This window comes from Lepisosteus oculatus, chromosome 10 (assembly GCF_040954835.1).
Source record: "Lepisosteus oculatus isolate fLepOcu1 chromosome 10, fLepOcu1.hap2, whole genome shotgun sequence".
In the NCBI taxonomy this organism is placed as follows: Eukaryota; Metazoa; Chordata; class Actinopteri; order Semionotiformes; family Lepisosteidae; genus Lepisosteus; species Lepisosteus oculatus.
The window spans coordinates 8,088,730-8,113,569 of NC_090705.1; the positions used below are offsets into that span (position 1 = coordinate 8,088,730).

General features: G+C 44.1%; 2 protein-coding genes across 2 annotated transcripts; both read left to right on the forward strand.

The window, feature by feature from the left end:
• Positions 1-211: 211 nt before the first annotated feature.
• On the forward strand, positions 212-6,686 carry rrm2b (ribonucleotide reductase M2 b). Its single transcript, XM_015358072.2, has 9 exons — positions 212-361; positions 1,097-1,255; positions 2,003-2,119; positions 2,921-3,054; positions 3,788-3,882; positions 4,387-4,520; positions 4,881-4,985; positions 5,353-5,466; positions 5,852-6,686. Exons 1-9 carry the CDS (start codon positions 320-322, stop codon positions 6,002-6,004), a joined length of 1,053 nt encoding a protein of 350 aa, XP_015213558.1. The 5' UTR covers positions 212-319; the 3' UTR covers positions 6,005-6,686.
• A 1,257-nt stretch (positions 6,687-7,943) lies between these two features.
• mtdha (metadherin a) lies at positions 7,944-24,206 on the forward strand. The gene is made up of 13 exons (XM_069194826.1): positions 7,944-8,832; positions 9,748-9,852; positions 10,437-10,521; positions 11,489-11,656; positions 14,051-14,098; positions 15,028-15,198; positions 15,424-15,513; positions 16,756-16,839; positions 17,329-17,456; positions 18,107-18,220; positions 18,496-18,612; positions 20,215-20,374; positions 22,427-24,206. Exons 1-13 carry the CDS (start codon positions 8,485-8,487, stop codon positions 22,495-22,497), a joined length of 1,689 nt encoding a protein of 562 aa, XP_069050927.1. The 5' UTR covers positions 7,944-8,484; the 3' UTR covers positions 22,498-24,206.
• Positions 24,207-24,840: the final 634 nt, after the last annotated feature.

Below are 24,840 nucleotides of genomic sequence, written 5' to 3' on the forward strand. Positions count from 1 at the left end.
TGAGCTGTGAGATGCAGTTCAATTGATCTATTTAGAACAGTAACCATCTGGTTTAGGTCTCTTAATAGATGTATTGGCATGAAAACCCACAGAAACACCGGCCCTCTAGGACCAAGATTGGACAGCCCCCTGCTGTACAGTACAGGAAAACAAAAGCTTGTGTAATGTCACCGAAATGCAGTGCAGGCAAGCAAGCAAGAGAGGCGCTGTCTCGCATATTTTGAGCATTAGTGCACGTTTCACTGTAGTGTTTCTACAAGACAGGTTGTAACAAATGCTGATCCAGCTTTAGTTGTTTCTGTTGGAACCCGATCTTGCGATGGACTATCTGAATTCACAGTCTGGTCTCCAAAAAAGCGAGGTAAAAACAGGCTATTCATCAAATAAAAGTATTTTTGGGGCTAATAAAGAATGAATGCAGAGACCGAGAGCAGTACGTTGATGGTTTAAGATATTACAGTTCATCAAGTCTTCAATCTGAGTCTATGTTATGTAAATATTTAACATGGACATTTAGATTAAAAAAATAGAAATACGTTGGAAAAGGCGTGTTAGTTACGTATACCTTGCTTTACAGAATAAATGTAGTTAGTAAGATGTCGGTATGTTTGTTTATCATAAAAAACGAAACAAACACGTTTAATATGCGTAGTCTATATTAGAACCAAAACGGTATTTAAAAAACGAGTTAAAACTGGCAACGGCGTACTTCAGCAGATATGACGAATTTAAATGCCTTCGACATCCATGGCAAATCGTCCATTGTATTTAGCGTAATCATAATGTAGACGTCATCAAAATGCTCTGGTAGTGCTCACGTTCGTCTTAGGTGTAGACGAAAAGTCATTAGAACAGATTGCCAAACATCTCATGAAAGAAAAAAAAGATAAATGTCTGCTTAAAGTATTAGAATTTGTCTTCTTTCATAAATAAACTGCCTGAATATTGAAATGATGAAATCAGAAAAAAATACCTTTTTTTCCCATTAAGTGTTACTGTGGTCTTGAACGCAAGGTGATGATGATGATTATTATTATAATTATTGGTGATAATAAAAATTAAAAATATATTTAATTAATTATGGTCATTTTCCTAGAATGGGTTCGCAGAGACGACGGAAGAGGACAGGTCAGGAGCCGAATGCGAACCTCTTCTCAGAGAGAACCCGCTCCGGTTTGTCATTTTCCCCATTCAGTACCCTGACATTTGGAAGATGTATAAACAGGCACAGGCGTCATTCTGGACTGTCGAAGAGGTCAGTTCTGTCGTGGCTATAAATAACATGATGGTGAATTGACATATTCTTACACAAATATTGGGGTTGTTTTTTCTCGAAATTGTTGCGTTTGTTGTGAAATAGGAAAGGTCCTTTGGACATTGGGGATTTTTTGGCATGTTAGTGAGGAAAAGGGGGTCTAGTACACATACCTCTGTCATACCTACTGTAGATGTTCAATCCTCCAATTTCTAAACCTCTTTATCCAGCACAGACTGGAGAGTGAGCTGGAGCCTGTCCCGACAAGTAACAGGCGCCATTGCAACACACACACACACACACACACACACACACACACCAGGGCCAGTTTTTCCAGACGACATTTAACCTACCAGGATGTCTTGGAGAAGAAACCCATGCGAACATGGGGAGAACATACAAATGTCACACAGATGTGTGGAGTGGAGTGTCACACAGATGACACTCCAGGAATTGCACCCAGGGCCCCAGTACTGGAGGCTGCAATGCTGTACCTCCCGTGCCTGAATCTGAACTCTGTTATTCTGGGCCCTGGAGTTCAGTTAGTTGGCGAGCAAGGCCATGCAGAGTGGAATAATTTGTTCTGTGTGCAATTCCAGAAGGCTTGGAGCTGAGTGTTTCCAATCACTGGTTCAGGCTGGGGCAAAGGACCTCTGTACAGCTGGAGTAAATGACAGAGTGTAAACATTACTTTGCGATCCTTTGGCGAATGTGTTAACGAGGCCGGCTTGTGATCAATCTGTGCAGGTTGATTTGTCGAAGGACCTGGCTCACTGGGACAGACTGAAGCCCGAAGAAAGGCACTTCATCTCCCACGTCTTAGCTTTCTTTGCTGCTAGCGATGGAATCGTCAACGAGAACCTTGTAAGCAGAGCCTCCGTTTTGGGACTGCTGGTCCAGTTAAGGCCTTGTTGACAGGGGGTCCATTGTGTTAGACATATCTTATGGGTCTTTAGGTAGAAGTATTTAGGGGAGTCCCACAGATGGGGATGGGAGGGAAAAATGATCACAAGAAGTAACATTTCTCTTGTCTCTTTTACACAGATGTGTACATCCAAAAGTAAACACTGTGATGTTAAATGTTATTCTATCCCAGAATGTATGGAACTATCACGTCATCACAAAACTGGGATTCCCATTCAGATGTTATTGCTCTTGGAGAAATTTTTTCCCGCTTCCCCTTAAAAGACAGTCAGGAGTCCATCTCAGAAGTGAAAAGAAGTTTTTATTTCATGCACATAGGAGCAAAACACACAGAACTGCTCGGTGTAATTTTCTCAAAGTAATCAAACTAGAACAGTCCTTAAATAGTTTTCTATTATCTATCACGCTTCCCTCTGCTTACAGGATTGGCAGTGTTCCAAAATCACGCACATCTTCCTCCTTCCCTATTTGCTGAAGATATCTTCTTTTAATACAATTGGTTACTTAGGTTCCTAGCAGGCATTCCTATATGACGGTATAGAATTACATAGCAGCCCTTGTGTCCAGCAGTCTTCCAATCCAGTTCAAACCAGTTCTAAATGTCCACCTTCTAAAACATTGAATCTTTCGCAGGGAAAGTGTGTACAAAGTTCACAGAGAACAACCAACACTCTCAACAACCTTGTGTGTGGAGGTTTAGTGCAAATAATGAAGTGAAACCTGGTTTGCGGTGTTTCTCAGGTCCAGCGATTCAGCCAGGAGGTGCAGGTCCCCGAGGCCCGATGTTTTTACGGTTTCCAGATCCTCATCGAGAACGTGCACTCTGAGATGTACGGCATGCTCATTAACACCTACATCCGGGACCTGAAGGAGAGGTAAGCATCAGGCTGGGCCCTGTTGGCTCACTCTCCTGAAGCCGCCAACACATGTGAGGTGTGGGGATGGACTTGAGCAATCAGCCGGTCTCAGATGCTGGAATGTAACGGTTCTCAGTACTTTCCCAAAAGACTTTACTGGATTGTCCCAGAACCATGTTCCTTAGCACGAGACCCTGCTGGTGAGTATTTAAGCAGAGACCTCTTGTCTTGATGAGGCGAAGAGAGTAACAGGGCGTGGGCTGGTATTCAGAGTCACTTGTAAGAACGGACTTATAAAAGACACATCTGTGTTTGAGAGCGCCTCCCACAGGGGTGTGTCTGTGAAGATTATATTATAATATGTAATATAGTTATATATATAGATTATATTATTTTCTAGATTTTACTACATCATCATTTTTTTACCATTTGCACAGCCATGCTGGTCAGATAGCCTGCCGTTTCCACCAAGAGACTGTAAGTCTGTCTTATGCACAGGGCAGGCAGCTCACAGGGCTTTTCATCAGCAGGACAAGGGCTTGTGCCCAATTCACTGCAAAATGACAAATCTGTGTGGTCAGTTTAAAACGAACAATTGCAGTCACATGTACCTGATAGCCTGCTATCATGGTAGGTCTGCATATATATTTACATCGGACTTGACAAGACTACAGTAGGTCCGTTTGTTTGTCTATGCTTTTTCTTAAAGTCTGTTTACTCTGAAATAAATGCGTATTTTCTCTGTTTTTAGGGAATATCTGTTTAACGCAATTCAAACTATGCCCAGCATAAAAAGGAAGGCAGACTGGGCTTTACAGTGGATATCTGACACAAAAGCTACTTTTGGTAAGGTCTGTTTAATGCATGGCTGGCAACAATTCAAGTGATAGTTTTGGTAAGTTGACAGTAATGTTTAAGAGGTAGACACTTCTATAATCAAGTCAACACTTACAGCTCTCATTGGCTTCTAAAGAAGTAGCATGAAGAGCTCAGACAGCGACAGAATCGTATGAAGAAAAGCGTATTCCAACTTTAGAAGGACATCACAGTGAAGGGTCAATGATTCTGCACTGGGTGACATCATTACACAAAGTAAATACTGGAATCAGATGACAGTTGCAAAAGCAATCCAGCTGTCCAGTTCTACATTTCATTGTGCCTCATCTGAGGAGCAGTGCATCTTGCAGTACCTGCTCGTTAGAATTAGCTGCAGTGCCACAGTTCCCACTTCAGTGAGGAGAAGCAATGGCAAACAATATCCCACAAACTGCACCTCCGTGACGTGATTTTTCCCCCCTTAGTTTCCAAACCTAAACATTGAACATTTATGCAGCATTTTCTTCTCTGCAGGAGAGAGGATTGTGGCCTTTGCTGCAGTAGAAGGTATCTTTTTCTCCGGCTCTTTCGCTGCTATTTACTGGCTGAAGAAGAGGGGTCTCATGCCAGGACTGACCTATTCCAATGAGCTTATCAGCAGAGATGAGGTAAAACCCAAAAGCAATGATAAGAACAGAGTCGTGTGTGTTTTGGGATTACACATTAGCCACAGGAGCCAGCAAGCAACTTCAGCTATGATGCACAAAGCTAAAAACAGTGTCCAATCCCCCATGGTGTTCTAGCAGGTAGTCTGCCAGCACAGAGAGAGGCTGCTGTAATCACATTGGTGGACAGAGGTCCTGAGGGTGTTGAGTTCACACTACAAACTGAAAATATTTTGTTTCAAAATATATCCTGGCGGTGTGTGGGAGGAGAAATACTTCGAGAGCTGTCTTGCAGTCATTTTCTGATCTGTCCGTCTCTCTGCGATGCATGAGCAAGTGAACATTTCACTAATTTCCAACCAGGGGCTGCACTGTAATTTTGCCTGTCTGATGTACAGCTACCTTGTGAGGAAGCCTTCAGAAGAGAGGGTGAGGGATATCATCGCCACCGCAGTCAGTATTGAGCAGGTAAACAGACAATCTGCCAGCAGCACAGTGCTGAAATGAACTAATCACCCCCTTTCAAGCACCACATCAACATGCGCTTCAAACGCAAAAAGGAGAAGAAATTGGAGAACACAGCTGTTGACTCAGTTACATTGATAGAATTAAAAATATACCTCAGGCATAAGTGCTATTACAAGAGAGATGTAACTGATTACAATGTGATTTCAGAGCTACAATATTTCATTTGAAACAAATTCACAAACCACTCTTTTCCAGTGTCAAGCAGCTACGTTTGATATATTCAAAAACCATGATGTAACATAATCACCATACGCTTGAGCTTTAAAGAGCTTAGTGCTACAGTACAGTACGTTTTCTGTCTTTGAAGGAGTTTCTGACAGAGGCTTTACCAGTGAAGCTCATTGGAATGAACTGCACCTTAATGAAGCAGTATATTGAGTTTGTGGCTGACAGGTTACTGACAGATCTGGGGCTGTCCAAGGTAAGACTGTATGAGTGTAGTATGAAAGTGCAAGTTACCCTTTACAGTGAACATGTCTTTCTTTTAATTATTCTAACACTGTCAGATTTGTTTTAAAAATGATACAAAAATGTCTTTAGTTTTTTTATGTGTGATATGTTTTTGAACTGCGATTTTGTCCGAAATGTCTCAAATTAAAAGAAAAAATATATCAAATTTACTGGGAAGCAGTTGGTCCTGTTCAACCCCAGACTCATAGTTTGCGTTTTTAATGCCGGGTCTCAGCATATAGGCATGAGGAAAATGAAGTAGATATGTTGACATGTAGGAAAGACAAGGTTTAAAAAGATAAAATTGATGCTCTTTCCATATCTTATGTTTTGTATGTTGTGTCTGATTCTTTTAGATATATGAAGCAGAAAACCCATTTGATTTTATGGAGTCCATCTCCCTGGAGGGGAAAACCAATTTCTTTGAGAAACGAGTGGCAGAGTACCAGAGGCTGGGCGTCATGTCAAACACAGTGGACTGCAGCTTTACTCTGGATGCAGACTTTTAAAATTACTTTGGGGTCGTTTAGTTATTTTGATCACTTTCATTTTGCATTTGAGTTTTGCGTTCATCTTAAGAAAATAATTTTAAACATAAAGGTCATTGGCCAGATAAAGAACTTGTCTGTTTGGTCTTTGCTGGGCGGGTGACCCAAAAGGAGTGTTGCATAATAAAGCCTTTTATGTAACCTTCACACGTTCATGCAGGAAAGCAGAAATATTTTTTTAGCAGGTATTTTCTCTCTTGACCAGTGTTCCGTTGATACCAGTCATGAATGACACCTCGTACTGACAGTGTTGCAGTATAGCTTTCAAACAACTGAATGCAGAGGCTGTGAAGTAATCCCCTTTCCCTACATGTAAGCTAAGCTCTGAGGTACAATATCAGGTCTCGACTCCACAGCCACATTTTATAGAAGTGCCAGATATTGGTAATGGTAACCATTTGCTGATATTTGGCCATCTGTTTTGAAAATGTGGATTCTTATCTGATTAACAGTATCGTATTTCTCCTTATAACCCTGGAGCTATGATGAACCACAAATGTTCAATATACTTCAGTGAGTTTGCAGTCATACAGTATACAGTGTGCATAGTATACAGAAGTATTTTGTCATATGCAAGACGTTTTCAGTAGTGAACTGTCCCCTGTACTACTGATTAATCAATAAATTTGCTAAAATATCTTAATCGGCTGTTTGACATTTTTCCTAGCCTTAAAAGTTTCAATATCAAAAATATTTGTAAGAGAGAGGTCTAAGAAATATATTCATTTAAAAAAAATCTAAACATAAATAATTGATCAAAAGATTAATTTTATGTCTTAAAGTTAAAGGTCTATGAAAACATTTGGAAATTGTAATTTGGGAAACTGTTCATGGTTCCTGGTAAATTGTTAGTTTCTGCACTACCATCATTGAGGAAATCCAGTATTAGTGTAAGCCGATGTCTTTTTTGCTTTAAAGAAGACATATTATTATGCAGTAGCTTCTCTGCTCTGGCCACCAGAAGAAAAGTCAAATTGGTCAGTAGCTCTGATTTTGTTTTACTAATGGCCACTGATACAACAAAAGAACATACTGATAATAAAGTGTAAAATATGATTTGTCAAAACTATAACATTGAGATCAGGATATATATATATATCTTTAGCTTATATAGCTTGAATATGCATCCATTTTCAATTCAGTAATCACTTTATCCTTATAGGGCTGCAGAGAGCTAGACCCTGAGCTTAACCCTGCATCAGTCTGAATTGTTCTTGCAAGTCTGCACAGACCTCTCATCGACTGTCACAAAATATAGGAAAACAATAAAGCTAATGCTTTTTTTATATATATGTGACCTAAAATACTGTGTCTTGTGTACTGCACTTATCACTGTCATGTCATGTAAAAATATCAGTACAGGAGGAAAATGACATGACATCCACTACTGGGTCATGGTTTATACTGAGGGGTCTGAATTTAGTCCACTAAAAAATGTAAAAACTGCATTCTTACTTTCGGGCTGGAGTCAATGTTGGCATTACAGTAGGCTGATATGCCTTGTTTATATCGTCTTGTAACATTAGGAAATGCTTTCAGTAACTGTTAAACAGTTCGTCTTTAGATCCTGGTTACTGTTAAAATCTTCACTCCAATGCGAAGACCAAGGCAAACCGTCTATAAACGAAACAATCGTTTACTGTTAAAAGTTAGCTTAAACTTAACCTGTCGCTTTAAAGACCACTGTCGTCCGACTCTGGACATTTGCGGACGGCTGGAAAAAAAAAATGTAATGACGGGCATCGTGTAGCACCGGGGCTTCCGCCGGATAATAACGCCTTATCATTTATTTGACGCAATTAGACGCGTTCATTTTCTTCGCTTCGGTATTTGAAGGTTTACACACGAACTATTTTTAAACACGTTTTGATTTTTTTTTTAAAAAAAAAACTATTATTATTACCATCTTGGTTTCGTTTTACCACGCAGGAAATCTCGCCACACTCTCTCCAGCAGGCGACGCGTGTCCGTCTCTTATCTCTTTTTCCTGCAGGCGAGTCCGGGCAATTTCCCCCTCAGAGACCAGCTCACCCGAAACCTACCCAGGATCCCCCCTCCACCTCCTTTTTTTTTTTTAAATCGCATCCCTTCCATTTTAATGGTGACGTTGCACTAATCTGCAGGAGGGAGTCCGGGCCTCGCTGGGGCTTTGGACTGACACGGAGCAACTTTCGCTTCATCGCCAGATCCTGGGAGTCGCGAAAGGGAGGGAGCGCCGCGTACGGGAACCGTAATAACACCGTCACCGCCGTCGCTAAGAACAACGAAAAGCCGGTGATGAAACTTTAAATCGTTAAAGAATCAGGGAGCTGACGGTTAGGTACGGTCTCGGTGGTTTTTCTGTTGCCTTCGGTAAAGGGGGATGCTGTCAAACTGAACCCCTCCCCCCCCCCGTCGCTGGTCTCTGCCCCACGACTGTCTGTCAGTGTTCAGTGTAAAAGATGGCAGCGAGCTGGCAGGAGGTGGCGACTAGGCAGGCCGAGGAGATATCCAGCCGCCTGCGGGAGTTGCTGTCCTCCGGCCTGGGCCTGCTCCGCTCCGAGCTCGGGGTGGACCTGGGTCTGAAGCCGGAGCTGTACCCGTCGTGGGTGCTACTGCTGCTCACGGCCTTCCTCGGGCTGCTGGGGGTCGCGGCCGTGTGGGCCGCGGCCTGCGCCGGGCTCGTCGGGGGCAGGAAGCGAGGGGCCAGAGCGGCCGAGCCGACCAGCCAGGGCGCAAAGGCCGCGGCGGCCAAGGCGGGCAAGCCCGAGGAGCAGAAGAAGAGGAACAAAAAGAAACCTGTTGATAAGGTAACGAGATCGCCTTCGGTACAGCCTGCGCTTGGGCACGACGTCACGATCGTTCTTGCACGGACAACTGAGCCGAAGTTGTCGGCGCTGAAATGTGACTGTGCAACTTTTTATAGCGTTTTGCTCAAAACGAGAATCCAAGGAGCGTGCACGGCGGAATAGGTGCATATATGTGTGCATTTTATATCAGTTGGGGAATAGTTTATGGCAGGCCATTTCTTGTTTGAATGAAAAATGGCGAAGGGGCAGTTTCTGGCGACCTCTCCGTGAGGCCGAAAGTAGGTGGAAATGTTTTGCATACATAGATTGTTGTAGGTAAACGAATGCATTTGTTTAGCTGTAAATGGGGTTTGCATTGCATCCCAATAACAGTTGGGGAAAAACGAACTTTAGCACAAAAAAACACGTAATAATAAACTTGATTTTATTTTACGTTGTGTTACGCACTTGTGTCTGTTTTACAGACACGTTTTTAAAAGGCTTTATTAAAAAGGCACCGGACTTCGCTGGGCACATTGTAGCTCTGTGAAGTACAAAGATTACGCTCTATTACGTCAGTGCTCTCTCGAAATCCACGTAATCCTTCTCGCAAGTATCGCTTAACTTCCTGCCCCCTTTTACCGTTTGCTACGTGTTAATCGGATGTGATTGTAAACGGGGAGGTTGAATATTTTATCAAGGATGTTGTGTGGAATTGCTAAACGCAAAAATACAAAAGAGCTGCACCTTATAAATGCAGCGACACCTAATATAAATCCGCTGATCCTTCTGTACTGACGTGTTCACTAGAAAATTAAAGCGGTGCTGCTTTCTGCGTACTTATGTACTTGTACTGCCATACATGTGGCAGTAAATGTGCACTTTCTTGTCGCCCATGCTGAGAGTTCGTCTGCGTGTGTTTCCTGTGTCCCGCAGAAAGCCCAGCCGAACGGACGCACAATTGTTGAGCTGCAGGAAGATGATGTCAAAGCCGCGGCAGAAGACGTCTTGAAACAGGCGGCAGAGGTGAAGACCGAAAAGGTGTGTTTGCGGTGCCGTCGAGGTCGCTTTCTAGACTGGCAGCCCAAGTCCGCAGACTTTCTAAGCGGCAGCAGTCCTGCCGTGCTGCGAGCGCAAGGGTCGGTTTTCTCCTTCCCTTCTGGAATAAAGCAAGGAAAAACGCGACCTGCTGATTTGTCGATATTTTAGGCGTTGACAACTGTGGGTGTAGGGGTGGTGGTGGTGGTGGGGGGGTGCCTGCCCCTGATCTCATGGAAAGGGCCTGGCGGCGCCAGCTGGCCGTGTCAGGTTGCGGACTGGACGTGCGCGTGAGGCCAGTCCCCTGCCGAGCTGTCCGAGCGACCAGCGGACAGGGAACGGACCCCGTAGTGCCTTTCACGAGCTGATGAGGAGACAGAGGGCGCTTTTGTTCTGGGAAAAGCTGAAACCCCTCTCGCTGACCGGTTTCTGACGAAAAGAGAGTCGGCACGTTTTTCCACCCTGGACAGAATGTGGCTCTGCATCTGCATCCCGACGGTCATTTGATGTGCAAAGCAGTGCGTTTAGTGGCTCTTGTGCGTTTCCGTCGCTCATATCTCGGAGACCCGCTCTTTCTTGCTTTCTAGACGAAGAAGAACAAGAAGAAGCCAAAAGCTGAAGCAAAGCAGGCGCAGAATGCTTCTTCGGCGGATGGAAAAGAACCGGATGAAGGTATCGTTTCACCTTTGTGAATTCAGAGGCTGTTGAATATGAGCAGGTGTGTGGTAAATGGAAAGGGAAAAAAAAAAGCACATGATCCTTATTGCTCCAGGTAAAGGAGTAATGGTAAAGTACTGGCTTTTTCCCTAGCATCAATCCAAGTGCCGCAGTTCCTCCTTAAAGGCTTGAAGAGCCGAACCATTTTAGTCTCAGACAAGGACTCATCCTCATAGCCTCGGACAGAGTCCGCCCAGAGGACGTCTTTTAGAATGAACAGTGAAACACAAGTCGGAGGTCACACGCAGGAGCTATGAGGACGAGAGGCGGTTCTTTGTATAAAGAGTTGCGGTAGTGTGGAAAAAGCTTAGTGCCCCGCCTTATTGTTGAAGCTTAAACCCTGACTCCCGTTAAGGAAGGACTGAATGAGATCCTCGGCTCGGATAAGATCACTTTATTGGCCATTTACAATCTCGTGCGTTAGGAATTTCTTTCCGCATACCCCAGCTTGCTCTCACAGGCACACAGACGGGGAGAGAGAAGCTTGGGGTCAGAGCGCAGGGTCAGCCATTTATAAGGCGCCCCCGGAGCAGCTGGGGTTAAGGGCCTTGCTCCGGGGCTGAACGGAGTAGGATTAATCTGCCGGCCACGGGAGACCAACTGGCAACCTTCCAGCCACAGGCGCAGATCCTTAGCCACAGTGCCACCGCTCCGCCCTAACTACCGCTCCGTAGTTAGCTGCTAATGACCCAACCAGCTGGATATGCTGGATTCCCTCTCGTTTGTAATCTTTCCTGTGGTCACGGTAATGCTCCTGTGACTGTAAGCGGGCCGCAGAGAGACCCCCTCTGCCCCGTTCCTTCAGGGAAGGATGGTCTCCTCGCCCGGGGAGCTGCTTGTCCGCTCCGGTTCCCCCAAGACGGGAGCCGAGAACTTGAGCCCCCCCTCCCCGTCTCCGATCTGGCTCCTCGCTCTCGTTCAGGCACCTGGGAGACCAAAGTGAGTAACCGGGAGAAGAGGCAGCAGCGCCGGAGGGACAAGGGGCTGACCGAGGACTCCGGCAGCCCCGGGGAGGCGGCCCCCGCCAGCCCGCCCGCGGAGCAGCCCGCCGCCCTCGCCCCCGCTCCGCCCGCCGCCAGGAAGAGCAAAGGTAGGGGGTCCGGCTGGGGGGGGGGGGGGGGCACGTCAGCGCTTCTGGTCCCGTAGCTTGGAGGAAAGGCAGCTTGGTAGAGTCTGGGCTTGGTATGTCCTAAAGAGGGGTGGGGTGTTAGTGGTTCAATTCCTGGGGTGCTGTCTGTGGGGAGTTTGTATGTTTGCCCGGGTCTCCTCCGGATGCTCCGGTTTCCTCCCACGTTCCAAAGACAAGCTGGTGTGAGCGTGTGTGTCCCGCTGTGGACTTCCCTCCTGTCCAGGGTGTATCCGGCCTCGTGCCTGGGGCTTGCAGGACCAGACTCCAGCTCAGCCTGAACGGGATAAAGCAGTGAGAAAATGGGTGGGTGGACACGTACTAAAACGAGCAGCTGCAGCCAAGGGCTGGAGATTTTCATTAAGAATGCAGCATAGATTGTGAGACTATTATTTCATACTCGCGATTTGGAGATCCACTAAAATGCACAGATGTTTGCATGGTGCGGACTGTGGATGCTAAGAGGCTGGTGAAATGGACTGGGGTCAGGTTTGATGAGACGTGCTGGAAACGCTGCTCCAGTTCATGTGATACTGGTGCTTGTAGCTGTATAACATAACTTGTGGGGATTGGAAGCCTTGTAGTTTCTTGCCCACCTGAGACAAGTTGTTTTTCTTTGTGGTCACTCACTAGGGAGTATAAGATTCCCATGGAAAAATGCTCTGCTACTTGGGGATAGGAGGAACTATTAAATGCAGTAAGTCGCTCAATATATCCTCTGAGTGCCTAAATGGGTGCTTGTGCTTTGTAAGTTACATTTACCGCTGTGTAGAGGTGTGTATAAATATTTCAAGCAGAAATGCTATGTATAGAATATAGAAAGATTGTGGGATTATGGACCAAGAGTTCCTTTCTAGACACAGCTAGCTGAGATCCGTGGATGAATGACTAACTGCCGAATGGGCCAGATGGGACGAATGTCCTCTTCTCACTTGTAACCCTTCTTAGGTTCTTAAACGAGTAATCCTAAATACCCTGTGATCAGGGTCTTTGTTCTTGTCAAATGCTCTTCATCTGGTCACTTGTGTTTTGAGAGAGAGGGCCTGTGTCTGGGCTTCTGCAGCTGCGTTTGTCGAACGGTCTGTGAAATGAGCCGAATTGCAGCACGGCCGCTGGGAGGCGTTCGATTCTCTGTCGGAGACTTGTGCTGAGTAGCACATGGCCCCATGTGTTTTCCGAGCCACCCTGGGGCTTCTGTAAATAAAGCCACCTGTGTACCAGGGGTGCGCTGCTGTCTCATTCCAGCATATGTTTACTTCTACCCCCCCAAATCGGCATCAAAGGACGTTCAAATGTTGGAAAATGTTTTTTAATACCGTAGATAGACAATGAAACACAACCGGTATGTGGTAGAATTTCTTTCCCAGTAGTTTAAAACGCTTGGTACCTCAGGTTTTGATGTGTGCTTGTTGAAGAAGCTTGCTCCAAGCACACAAGTAATGAATCTGTGTTAACTGAGCTGTTGGGTTCCTCACCACCTCTGTTTCTGATTGGAGGGTGGATGGACCGCTAAGAGGAAGTGTTGCTCAGATATACCGGTGGCTTAAAACTGTTATTTAGCCCATGTGATGAACTGTGCGTGATAAACAGGCACTGCCGAGCGGTGAGACTGGTGCTCGTCGCACACAACAGGGAACATGGGGACACCTGAGTGGATAACAGCAGCGTCCCCGTGTGCTTGTTTTTGCTCCAAGCGTGGAAGTGGTCCCCTGGGTTGAGCCTGTTTCTGCCCATAGTTTTTTACACTTGGCTCTCCTTCCTTGTACACTGAAGGGTTTTAGTTCCTCTAACCTGTCTTTAAATGTCAGGCTCTTGAAACCAGGAATCGTTTTTGATGTTCTTCCTTGAACGTTTTCTATGGCTATAATGTGCATTTTGTAATATGGTAACCAAACTGGAACACAGTCTTGTTGAGGTCCTACTAGTGCATAGTGGTTGAGTATACAGTAGTTTCCCTGGATCCTGGATTGAAATTCTTCCCTTTGAGCTCTAACTTTGTTTGCTCTTTTTATTTCTTCCTTACTGTGTCTTGATGAGGACGTGGAAGATCCCACATAAACACACAGACCCCCCCCCCCCCCAAGACTGAACCCCAGCTGCTAAATTTGACACCTGGCCTTTGTAAAGGCAGAAATGAACTGTGAAAAAAAATCTGCTTGCTAGTTGATTTCAGCTTTTTGGTTAGGAGAACCCTTTTTCACTTGGAGTCATTGTAAATAGAATAATATGTGTATTTGTGTGAAAGGAATGTAACCGTTTGACGACACGTCATTTAGTCCATTTAATATTACATCTTGAACATTCACACCTGACTGCCTCCCTACAGTCATTTTTTTGTAATATCACCTCTTTTCTCAGGTGATCTGCATCGTAACAAGCCCGGGAAAGATGCTGTCATATCTCAGGGTAAGGAACTTTCTACTAAATGTAGAAATTGTTGCTACTGTAGAGGGGGGGTGCATTTTAATTTTAAGATGTAGGTCGTGTTCACAAGCATGTTCATAGAATGCTGTTTTAATGTTCATTGATCCAGCTGCCTTTAATGTATCTTTAAGATTAAATGGGGAAATGAAAGTCTATTCACTGGTATATTCAGTAGAGGCTGTATAAAGTAGTGAAGAGACTTTCATTTCCCCATTTAATCTTAAAGATACATTAAAGGCAGCTGTCCTGTGGAGTCCCAGTCCGGCAGGTTATGTAGGTCAGTATTAAATGATCAATTTCTAAAGGTATGGAATAATTCTGTTGCCAATTTTCAAGGTTAGCATTGCTGTCCCGCAGTGCTGGGGCCCTGGGTTCAATTCCAGCCCTGGGGTGCTATCTGTGTGGAGTTTGTATGTTCTCCTGTGTTTGCATGGGTTTCCTTTGGATGGGCTGGTTTCCTCACACAATCCCAAAACTTACTGGTAGGATAATTGGCTTCTGGGAAAAACTGGCTGCAGTATGAGCATGTGTTTGTGTGTATCCTGCCTTCACCCGTTGCTTCCTGGGATAGGCTTTGGCTCCCTGTGATCCTCAATTGCAAGAAGCAGTTAGAAAGTGGATGGATCGAAATGTTAAGTAATTTAGACATTATTTAGGACTTAGTACCAGAGTTCTCCTAATGGAACACATTCCTAGATTGAATTATCAGTAGCTTAGGTGTCAGTCCTTAAGAACCGGTGACCTACAGTATAACACTCACTGGACTGGGGCCCTCTGGGATCGGGGACGGAGAACCCTGCTCTCGTTTCAGCTATGCACTTGCTCAGCCCCGAATATCGAGTCTAGCCAATACACGTCGGGGAAGACTGCGGCGCAGTGTTTAACGAGCTCGCGCGGTGTCTGTCGCGCAGTGTCGGCCAGCTGGACCGAGGCGCCGGCGGTCAACGGGGGCGGCTGGAATGACATGGCCATGAAGCTGCCGGCTCAGCTGTCGGGCGTCAACGGGGAGACCTGGAGCAGCGCCTCGGAAGCACCTCCCAGGAGGAGCCTGGAGCCCGCGGCATGGGGCCAGGGCACAGAAGGTACCTCTGCGGCTCACGCGCGTTCTTCTGGCCTGTGTCTGAAGTTTCCGAGTACAGTACTGGAAGATTTTGTACAAAAAAAAGAAAATACTAGGTTTAGCTGAGAAGTTTTCCCCAACATAAACACAGTTCACTAGAAATAGCAATGTAATGCGCATTGTTCGCTCCTTGTTCTGGCTGCCCGCACGCAGATACATCCTCAAATGCTGTAATAATCTTTCGCAGGTTCATGGACCACAGTAGATGCAAGAATGAAGAAGCCAGATCTGAATCCCTCGTCTTTCACCGCTCTTGGCTTAACTCCTGCTGTTACTGGTATGAAAAGTCTCCCAGTTTCCAATATCACTTCCTATTTTGGAAAAGTACCCTTCCGGTGTGAATCTGTATCGAATCCGAGTCCATAGTCTGCCTGCCTTCACTACAGGAAGAGCTTGCAGTGCCAAAAAAAAAGTTTCTGCAGATGTCTGCGATGCCAAGCATCGACTTAATCGACTGATAATAAGACAAATTTAAATGTACACATTGAAATAGGTGTTTTGCATCTCAGATGAATATTATTTTCTTAAATGTAGCGCTATTTGAATTTTGACTCCATAATGGCAAAAACTGAATTCTTAAACTAAAAGCTGTTGGTTTTTTTTACCTGAGCTAAGAGCAAATGCTCAGGACAGACAGAAAAGGGGGTACACCAGATTTTTCTACTTTACTTTGCTCTTTTGCACACCCTCCTGGTGATGGAGGGCCACAGCCCACCTGCAGTTATGGGTAATTTTTCATTCTCAATCACTGCTAACTTGTAAACATGGGCAATAGAGAACTCAGTGAACAGTTCATTTGAATGAAGCCATTCAGCGTTCGGGGTGACCTGCACCTAGACACAGTGCTCTAATGGACCAGGAGTGAAAAATTGTGAAATAGATGATAAACCTAGGAAAATGCACATTTTAAGTCTCTGTTTTAATGCACATTTCAGTGCATGTTCAGCATCTGTTGTCATCCCACCACCTTCTGTAATAATATACGTGTTTGAATTAATCTTGCTTCATTGACCTGTGTTCAGTGTAGCAGAATATAATCCATACATAACAGTTCACACACGTTTTTTGCATGGCAAATGTTTTTCTTAGCAGGTTACAGATTAAGTAGTTTTGTGGAATTACTGGATTTGAAACTCAGTAGTTTCTGTTCTGCTTAGTGGTATCGCACCATATTATACCGCTGCTGTGAAGTGTTTCATTCTCTTCAAAAGAAAAATAGTCCATGGATTAGTTTGGTCACTTCAAACTGCATAGTGTAATTCCGCCTGTGCACCAGTAGATGGTGTTGTTCACTCGTTCACATGAGTCTGCCTGCTTGTGGATACGTCATTGCAGGAAACTTGTGGTACTCGTGAGGATTTCATGTGACTTGTGAGTTTAGTCTTTATAATGCATTGCTAATTGCATTAATTGATTGCAATTTAATTGATAAAGGGGTAGCATCCATTTGAAATGCAGTTTTTGAGATGGAGAAACTTCCGTTGTCATGCAAGACAATGTGCTCTCTTTTGTTTTATAGGTGCAGAACCAGGATCCCAGACTAACGCTGACCTGCAGTGGGATGGTGGCCAACATAAAGTGGCGGATGAGTGGTCTGGCTTAAGTAAGAGATGTCAAATGACACAAAATATAACGCTGTGTTGAAACGTGTCATTAATTTCATTTCTTTTTCAAATATCTGGTGTCTCAACTTTTTAATGTGCTGTTTGATTGTGTTGCATTTGTGGATGCAAATTGTCTTTTGAGCTCTTTTTTCGCGAAGGTCTTCTAACCGACTTGCGCCACGCGTTCAGCAGGTTCTGGTGCGCGCAAGCGAGCAAGTCGTCATCGATGTTGAGACAGTTCTGTAATTGTGATGCAGCCTGGCGTGTTGGTATTCACGTGTTTCTAGAACACCCGCCGTCTCGATCGCTGCAGGAATCCACGGCAGAAATAGTTTCCCTTATCTAGCCCATGCCAGCTTATCCACGAAGGAGGAAGAAAAGCTGTTATGTGAAGCGAAGGGAGAGAAACTTGGGAATACAGCCTTTGTCAGCTGGGTGAAACACCCATCTGCACCTGCTGCTGAAACCGCTGTGTGGTTGCTCTGTAGATGGGCTTTCCTCGGTGGACCCCACCTCAGACTGGAACGCTCCCGCGGAGCTCTGGGGGAACTATGAGGAGGAGCCGGAGGCCCAGACTCCTGCCCAGCCCCAGGAGCCGGAGACCGAGCTGCAGAAGGTCAGTGGCTTAGCCATGCGTGTGTGTAGAAGTGTTGAGCTCACACTGTCGCACACCAGGATGTCAAGTCTGAGTAAATCTGCATCATTGCCTGATAGGATTAATTAACCAGTTTAGAGTTATTTTTGTTGCGAATGAAGTGGCAGGATCGTCGCCTCTCCTCTGGAAGCTCTTGCCTCTTAGCTGCTGTTCTCAATATATCTTTCTTTAAAGTTCAGCTGAGCTCAGGGAGCTCAGAATTGCCATGCTTTCTTACTTTTGCCTTCCTAAACCGTACTGAACTTTCAACTCTTAATTATCTGCCAGTTTCGGGACTGTTATGAATGAAAATCCTTATGAATGGCAGAAGTTCTTGAATAGCTCAAGCAGAAGTTCTTGAATGTAAGGTTAAAGGGACACAAGTATTGTACAGTATTTGAGGGCGCATTACGATTCGGTTGTTTGCTTTTTTTCCTAAGTCAGGATAATACGCTGCATGTACATGTATCGGTGGACTTATTTTTGCAGATACTTCATCTTTTCTCAGTGATTCTCTGACAGAAATGTCGTTTCTGAAGCTCGGTCTTTAGGCTGGCTTGTGCTTTATAGCGCGTGTTGCAGAAGATCGCCCTGTGCTTACAGAGCCTTTTGACTTTGCTGCTGTGTGTTAGGTATCAGATGAGGAGAAGGAGAAGGTGGACTCTGCTGCTGCTGGTGGTGGCAAGTCGAAGAAGAAAAAGAAGAAGAAGAAGAAACAAGGAGAAGAAGCCAACGCTGCCCTTCAAGTATTGTTGAAAAGTTACCGTATAAGAATCTGTAGTTTTGCAAGATTTTGTGCTTTAGGTGTGCACGTTTTAAGGCCAGAGTGATCAGTGTGACACGCCTCTCTGATGCCTTGTAAAACCTCAGCAGGGTCCCAGTCTGACTCTGTGACTTTAGCCAGGGTGTCATGTGCAGCCGTTTCCCAGCATTCTCTGCACACAGGCGTGTATATTGCCGAGCAACTGTAGCAAAGCTGAGTTTTAAAAAGTCCTTCCTGTTGCATTTTCTGAATTGGAAGGAAACGGAAGAGCAAGAAAAGGAATCCTGGGCCGAAAGCGAGGCTGGTGCCAAGCCTGCCCGACGCGAACAGGAGAGTGACCCGTCTGCCAAAACGGCATCGAGCAAGCCTGCGGAGGTCAGTGCGGCCGCCGTCCGCGTGCAGGAGAGAGACCAGGCGTGCTGAGCACCAAAAGAAACGCCACATGTACAACTACAGCCTATTCACACGGGCTCATTGGGGAAAATGGGCACTTTCTTATAGCAGGTGCACTGATATCGTATTGCACAAACGTGACACAGGTAAATATAAGCTGTATATTAAAATTCTCATCAGCAGGGGGTTTGCTGTGAAAATCATTAGGCTAGTTATAATAATAATAATTGCTTACACTTATATAGCGCTTTTCTGGACACTCCACTCAAAGCGCTTTACAGGTAATGGGGACTCCCCTCCACCACCACCAATGTGCAGCATCCACCTGGCTGATGCGACGGCAGCCATAGTGCGCCAGAACACTCACCACACATCAGATATCAGTGGGGAGGAGAGCAGAGTAATGTAGCCAGTTCATAGAGGGGGATTATTAGGAGGCCATGATTGATAAAGGCCAATGGGGAAATTTGGCCAGGACGCCGGGGTTACACCCCTACTCTTTTCGAGAAACGCCCTGGGATTTTTAATGGCCACAGAGGGTCAGGACCTCGGTTTCATGTCTCATCCGAAGGACGGCGCCTGTTTTACAGTATAATGTCCCCGTCACTATACTGGGGCATTTGGACCCACATGGACCACAGTTGTGTGTGGTCACAGCAGTACCAACTGTACATCTGTGGCTCATGCGTAGCACCAGGCTACAGACGCTGTCCTGTGTGAGTTCTGTACTTCTTTCTTCTCAAAGAGCCAGGACCAGCATGTCTCCGTTTGCTGCTCTCTGAGCCCTAGATGCAACATTTCATCCCATAAACGTTCAATAAGGCTCAAGCCTCGCAAGTAAGGGCATCCTCAGCATAACTGTCCCATTCTTGAACAGCTTCGTTCTAGACATTTAGACATCTGTTGTCCACAACAGTTATGTGCAGAGCCAGACGCTCTAGACCTGGATGTGGGCCACCAGGGTGGTCTACACAAAACCCTTGTTCGTCTCTAAAGAGCACTTGGTTCTACTGCTGGTCAGTTCACCTGAGGTGCTGTTCCAACTTAGTGAAGGCAGGGAGCTGTTGTTCTTATTTGATAAATGGGGCACATTGGTACTTTTTTTTTCTTCATTGATTTTCGCCAGGCCTTACAATCAACAGGTTGAGCCACTTCATCTCCTGTGTGGCGAGATATATCCCTGCAGTGGTATCTCACGCGCATCATGGTCAGTCAGGAATGGTTAATCAACATGACGTCTGAAACTTCCAGCCCCTTTCCAATTTCAGTTTTACATCATAACTCAGAACAAAGAGACATGGTGAAAAGTTTATTTTGATTTTTTTTTTTCTGCACCTTTAAGATTTTAATCCAGCCAGAGTAACACGTTTCTGGAAGTTAAACTTCGGCAGGCTTATATGGTTAAAACAAAAATGCTGTGTGATGTATTAAGACAAGTAAGCGAAAGGTTTGTAAAGAGATGGTGAGGGGCTGGAATTTAAAACGGGCGGAAGAGCAGCTCTGGTGAAAAGGCTGACACTATAGCCATGGTGCTGTGGGATATATGAACGGGTGACGATGACGCTGTGCCGTTGTGCTCTTCAGGTCCGGACGGAGCGGGCTGTTCCCGCAGTGACCCCGCTGTCCGCTCCCGTGCAGGAGAGGGTTTCCCAGAAGACCCCTTCACAAGTGCCACAGAGGCCGTCGGGCCCAGAGCCTGCAGTTCCCACTGCGAAACAGAACAGCGTGCCTCCACCTTCACAGAGTGAGTCGCCGGGGCACCTGCCGCGCCGGCTGTTGGTTTAGGGTTTTTTCTTTAAGTGGGGCGGGGGGGGGAGTGTGACCGGAGCCCTTTATCGTCAGAAGCTGGCCATTTAAAAACAGACAATAGACCTGCCTTTAGAACCCGGGTTGACGCATCGCTTTGGAAAAGGGGGGTTGCTTCTGTTTCTTGAATGTTATGTTGCGGCTGGAGATGAGGTTTCAGCAGGGCCTTCCTCCTCAGTCCGGATGATATTTCTTCCCCATGCTGAGTGTCGTTAAGCAGACAGGTTATGTTTTAGTGATTTATAGGTGTGGAGGAAGTGGCCTGAAGCCTGGTGATTATTCACAGATGTTTCCTTGGTTTGGATGAATGGCAAATCAAGTTTTTGAGTGAACATGCCTTAATGGATCAAACACACTCCTTCAGTGCCTTCTCATCCAGATGGGCTTTTGCCTCTGCTGTGTTGTGACTTGCAGCCAGAAGCTGTGATAATAGAGTTTTTTTTTTAACTTTTACTGTCTTGCGACTAATTGGAGGAAATCTGAGTGACTGCAGTCGCGGTTTCAAAATTAAACAGGATTTAATTTGTTTGAGTTGGTTTCACATAGTCTTTTATGAAAAGAATGATTGTTGTCGTATTAAACACAGCTGGCCTTGGCTTTCCATAGACCGTTGCAGTGCCTGAAAAGGTATCACTCTGTGGATGTGACTGCCAGTTATATTCCAGAAAACTGCAAGGGTCCATTTTTGAGTCTGAAATTAGTAGTAACCTTCCCTCGATTTGTCTTTTTTAAGAAAAAGTCTCATCATTTACAACTCATTTTAAGAACAGTGTTTGAAAGATGGCTTGCGGTCCAATTATTTTTTTTCCTCAATGCTGTCCATCCAGTTTTTTTCTCCTCTTCTACATATCATTGTAAGGAGGCATCTTACATGGTACAACAGACAGCGGACTGTAGAAACATTCTGTGGATGAGGAGGGGAGGAATATTTGCTCTATTAAGCAGCGAACCTCAGACTATACCAAGACCATACTGCCTACCAGACATCATTAAGGTGCTGCAGATCATGAAGAAATGCTTTTGTTTTGCTTGCGGTCTCTCCATATTTTCAGTGCTGTTACATCTTATGAGGCTGACCTGAAGTGTTCGTAGGAAGAAGATGCTTCTATAGTTTTTGTTGTCAAGTGGTACTATGGATTAAAATTTTGTAGCTCAGTTTGAATTGAGGTGTCATGTGATGGTATTTGAGGTTCTTCCATTTAAATAAAAATAGGTATCTTAGAAGCCTTTCAAATAATATTTTAAATATTTAAGCAAAAATATTTGCTTGCTTTACAGATAGCCATGTATTCATAAGAGGTTAGGATGCATCTCACAGGGTACATATTAAATTATAATAAATAGTGTTATTAAAGGATGTGAAATGAAAACAGTTTCTCAAAGAGAAATTTCTTTAATGTCTTTCATTAATATTTGTTGCAAGTTGCTTCTTAAAAAGCGATGTTGGCATTTTTGGATTTATATTACACACACCTGTAACTCATGACTTAAGATGTACAGTAGGGCAGTGATTTATTTTACAGAAGAGGAAAGCAGGCAGTTGTATCTGTTTGGGATTCACAGGATTAACGACTAAATTCTGTGCTCAATAAGAGGACCATAAGAGTACAGTTTGTGTATTTTACTTTTTTTTTATTTAGCACATCATTGGTCATAAAAACTAGGGAAAGTTATGATATGTTGATTTTCCTTTTTTTGAGTAATATCTTTAGAATGGCAGATTTAATTTGCATTGTCAAATAGTGTTTTCTGGTATTTACAGAAATGATGCATAGTAGCAAAAAGCATCTTGTTGAGTAAGTAATTTCAGTTCTAGTGAAAGGCAGTACTTTTCAAATTGCTTTACTTGTTTCTGAAACAGCTTTTATGCTTTTAAAGCAAAGCTGTCTGTCAAACCGATCACACAGGGGACAGTAATTGGCCACATTAAGATGGTCGACAATAGTGCTGCTGATCTTCTATCTTAACACTTCTCCCGGTTTCCTTTCAGAAAAACCGGAAGAGAACTGGGAGTCACCAAAGCAAGTCAAGAAGAAGAAGAAGGCGAGACGGGAAACATGAGTTGGAACCTGAGTAGAGATGAATAATATGCAAAATGATTTTGAAGAAATTCATGTTTATGCAATAATTTGAAAGTGTACAGAATTTTCTACAAATTTTGACTGTACTTTTATAACATTCAGAATTGAACTGTAGTCCTGACCAGCTTTGTCCTGAGCCAACCAGGACTCATGAATTGCATCTAACATCTGTGTGCTGCAAGCAATGCTGCAGGTGAGGATTTCCAGGAGGTGTAAACCATTAAAAATGATATCTGGTTGGGCACAAGGTCAATTTTTTTTTTTAATTTACATTAAAATAGTTTTGGGTGATGTACGTCCATTAACCCTAAAAAATTACGTTATTGTACGACTAGTATTTGCAGTGAAATAAAGACTACAAAGGAGAACAAATCCTCAAGTTGCTACCATAGGCCTACCCTTTTTTTTTTTACACTTCACATATTGCACATGATAAGGCGATAAGTTCTAGTCAAGCAACTCGGACATAAAAGCAGTCAAAATGTGAAGTTCCTCACTTAGGAAATAGAAGGCAAAGAAATGTGTATCCAGCATGTAGCTGGCTAATTCTAATCAATGCCTGCGATTAAGGAATATCTCTTTCTGGGGATGTTTCTTAGTGTATTACACTAAGATATTTGATTAGTGTGTTTTTCTGCCTATTTTCCATACTGTACTGCATCGTGCCCCAACCTCTTAATGTTATCATTTCTGATGCTACCATTATATTGTCTTCAGTTTTCTTTTTCTTGTAACCTCTTTGCCATAGAAAAAGCCAAGCCATTTGTAAAGTAATATAGGCCTTTTCTACAAATTGAGATTACTGTGAGTGCGCTGTGCTGCAGGTTAATGTACCTTCAAGTGTTTTTATTCTTATTCTTAGAAGAATATTCTAGAATGTATGTCTTTCATTCCCTTTTTTTTTTTACTGCTTGAAGGAAGCAACATATCGAGTGCAATATGTGATGTAACATAGGCAGACAGGAAGGAGGTCTTTAGGGACAGCTTTAACAGTATCAGGAATGAAATTCTATTGCCTTAAGCTGTAGTATGTAGGATGTACCTTTAGATCTGTTCACTGCAAGTAGGATTTTTGTTTCATCAGGTCTTTTCAGGGCTGAGGTGGGGGTGGGGGGTGGTCTAATCCTAAACTGTATTTTTTAAAACAAAATGTGTTTTTGGACCTGATTGCCATTGATGGACACTGTGTGATATACAAATTTAGATTGGCAGGTTTTCTTTTCATTTTTTTTTTAATACTAGTTCATGCTGTGACATGTACACTGTAAATAGCCTTTACCAAACTTACTAGCTTTTGAAAAGGACCACATATGCCAATGCCAACCTAAGGTTACGGCTGTCACCGAAACAAAGCTCCGGGATGGTTTTGTTTCTGACGCTTTGAAGAGAACGAGAAAGGATGGTGTGTCGCTATACGGTACTGACCTGTGGCACTGTCTGGTAACTACCTTTATGCATATTTGTCACAGTGTATAGCAGTGGAAAAATACTGGTATAGCTGCAGAAAACCTGCCTTATTAATGATATCATTCTGTTGTTTTCCTAACCAATAATGATGACTAAATTTAAGCAGATGTGTTTCTACCTGTTCCCAGATCATGGAAAACAAGTATGTTTACGTGTTTCAAGCGTTTGTTAAATGCAATGACATTTCTAAGTTGATTTGTTTAAATAAATTGATAAACTTCATATCTGCACGGTGTTTAATGTTATCGTCTTCACAGGTCTCGGTGTATTAATTTGTGAATTGTTAACTGTGCAAATATAACATTTGTGCAGAAAGTTGATCTCTGAAAAGGATCTCTGAATTGCGGTATGAGCCTGTATCTGAGCTCAAGCATTTATTCAAAATGTTTTTGAAAGTCCCATAGCAAGAAAAATGTTAAACCTGATCATATTTATCTACACAATGCACATTTAGTATTAATAAGAAATGTAAATAATTTGCTTTGGCACTTGCTGCAATTCTGTGAATGCGTGTTGTTGTAGGGGGTTTTAGTGGTTAAACATTTAGCCATCCCTTTTCTAACTGCTTCATCCAGTTCGGGGCTACAGGGGAGCTGGATCCTGTCCTGGACAGGTCTCCAGTCAATAGCAGGGCACACACTCGCACCAGGGTCGACGTTGCCAGACGTGTGGGAGGAAACTGGGGGACCAACGTGAAATTGAAATCCACATGAACATGGGGAGACCATACCAGCTCTGCACGGGGCCCCAGTGCTGTGAGGCAGTACAGTGGCGCTGTGGTTGGCATCGTTGCCCAGTTAAACATTTCATTAATATTGCTGCCAGCCTGGGTACAAACTGTTGGTAAAAGTCCAAT

Coding starts and splice junctions, on each gene's coding strand:
- rrm2b (XM_015358072.2), top strand. CDS start 320: ATGGACTATCTGAATTCACAGTCTGGTCTCCAAAAAAGCGAG. Junction 3,055..3,787: donor ATCCGGGACCTGAAGGAGAG/GTAAGCATCAGG, acceptor CTCTGTTTTTAG/GGAATATCTGTTTAACGCAA. Junction 3,883..4,386: donor TGACACAAAAGCTACTTTTG/GTAAGGTCTGTT, acceptor TCTTCTCTGCAG/GAGAGAGGATTGTGGCCTTT.
- mtdha (XM_069194826.1), top strand. CDS start 8,485: ATGGCAGCGAGCTGGCAGGAGGTGGCGACTAGGCAGGCCGAGGAGATA. Junction 15,514..16,755: donor CTTAACTCCTGCTGTTACTG/GTATGAAAAGTC, acceptor TTTGTTTTATAG/GTGCAGAACCAGGATCCCAG. Junction 16,840..17,328: donor GGATGAGTGGTCTGGCTTAA/GTAAGAGATGTC, acceptor GTTGCTCTGTAG/ATGGGCTTTCCTCGGTGGAC.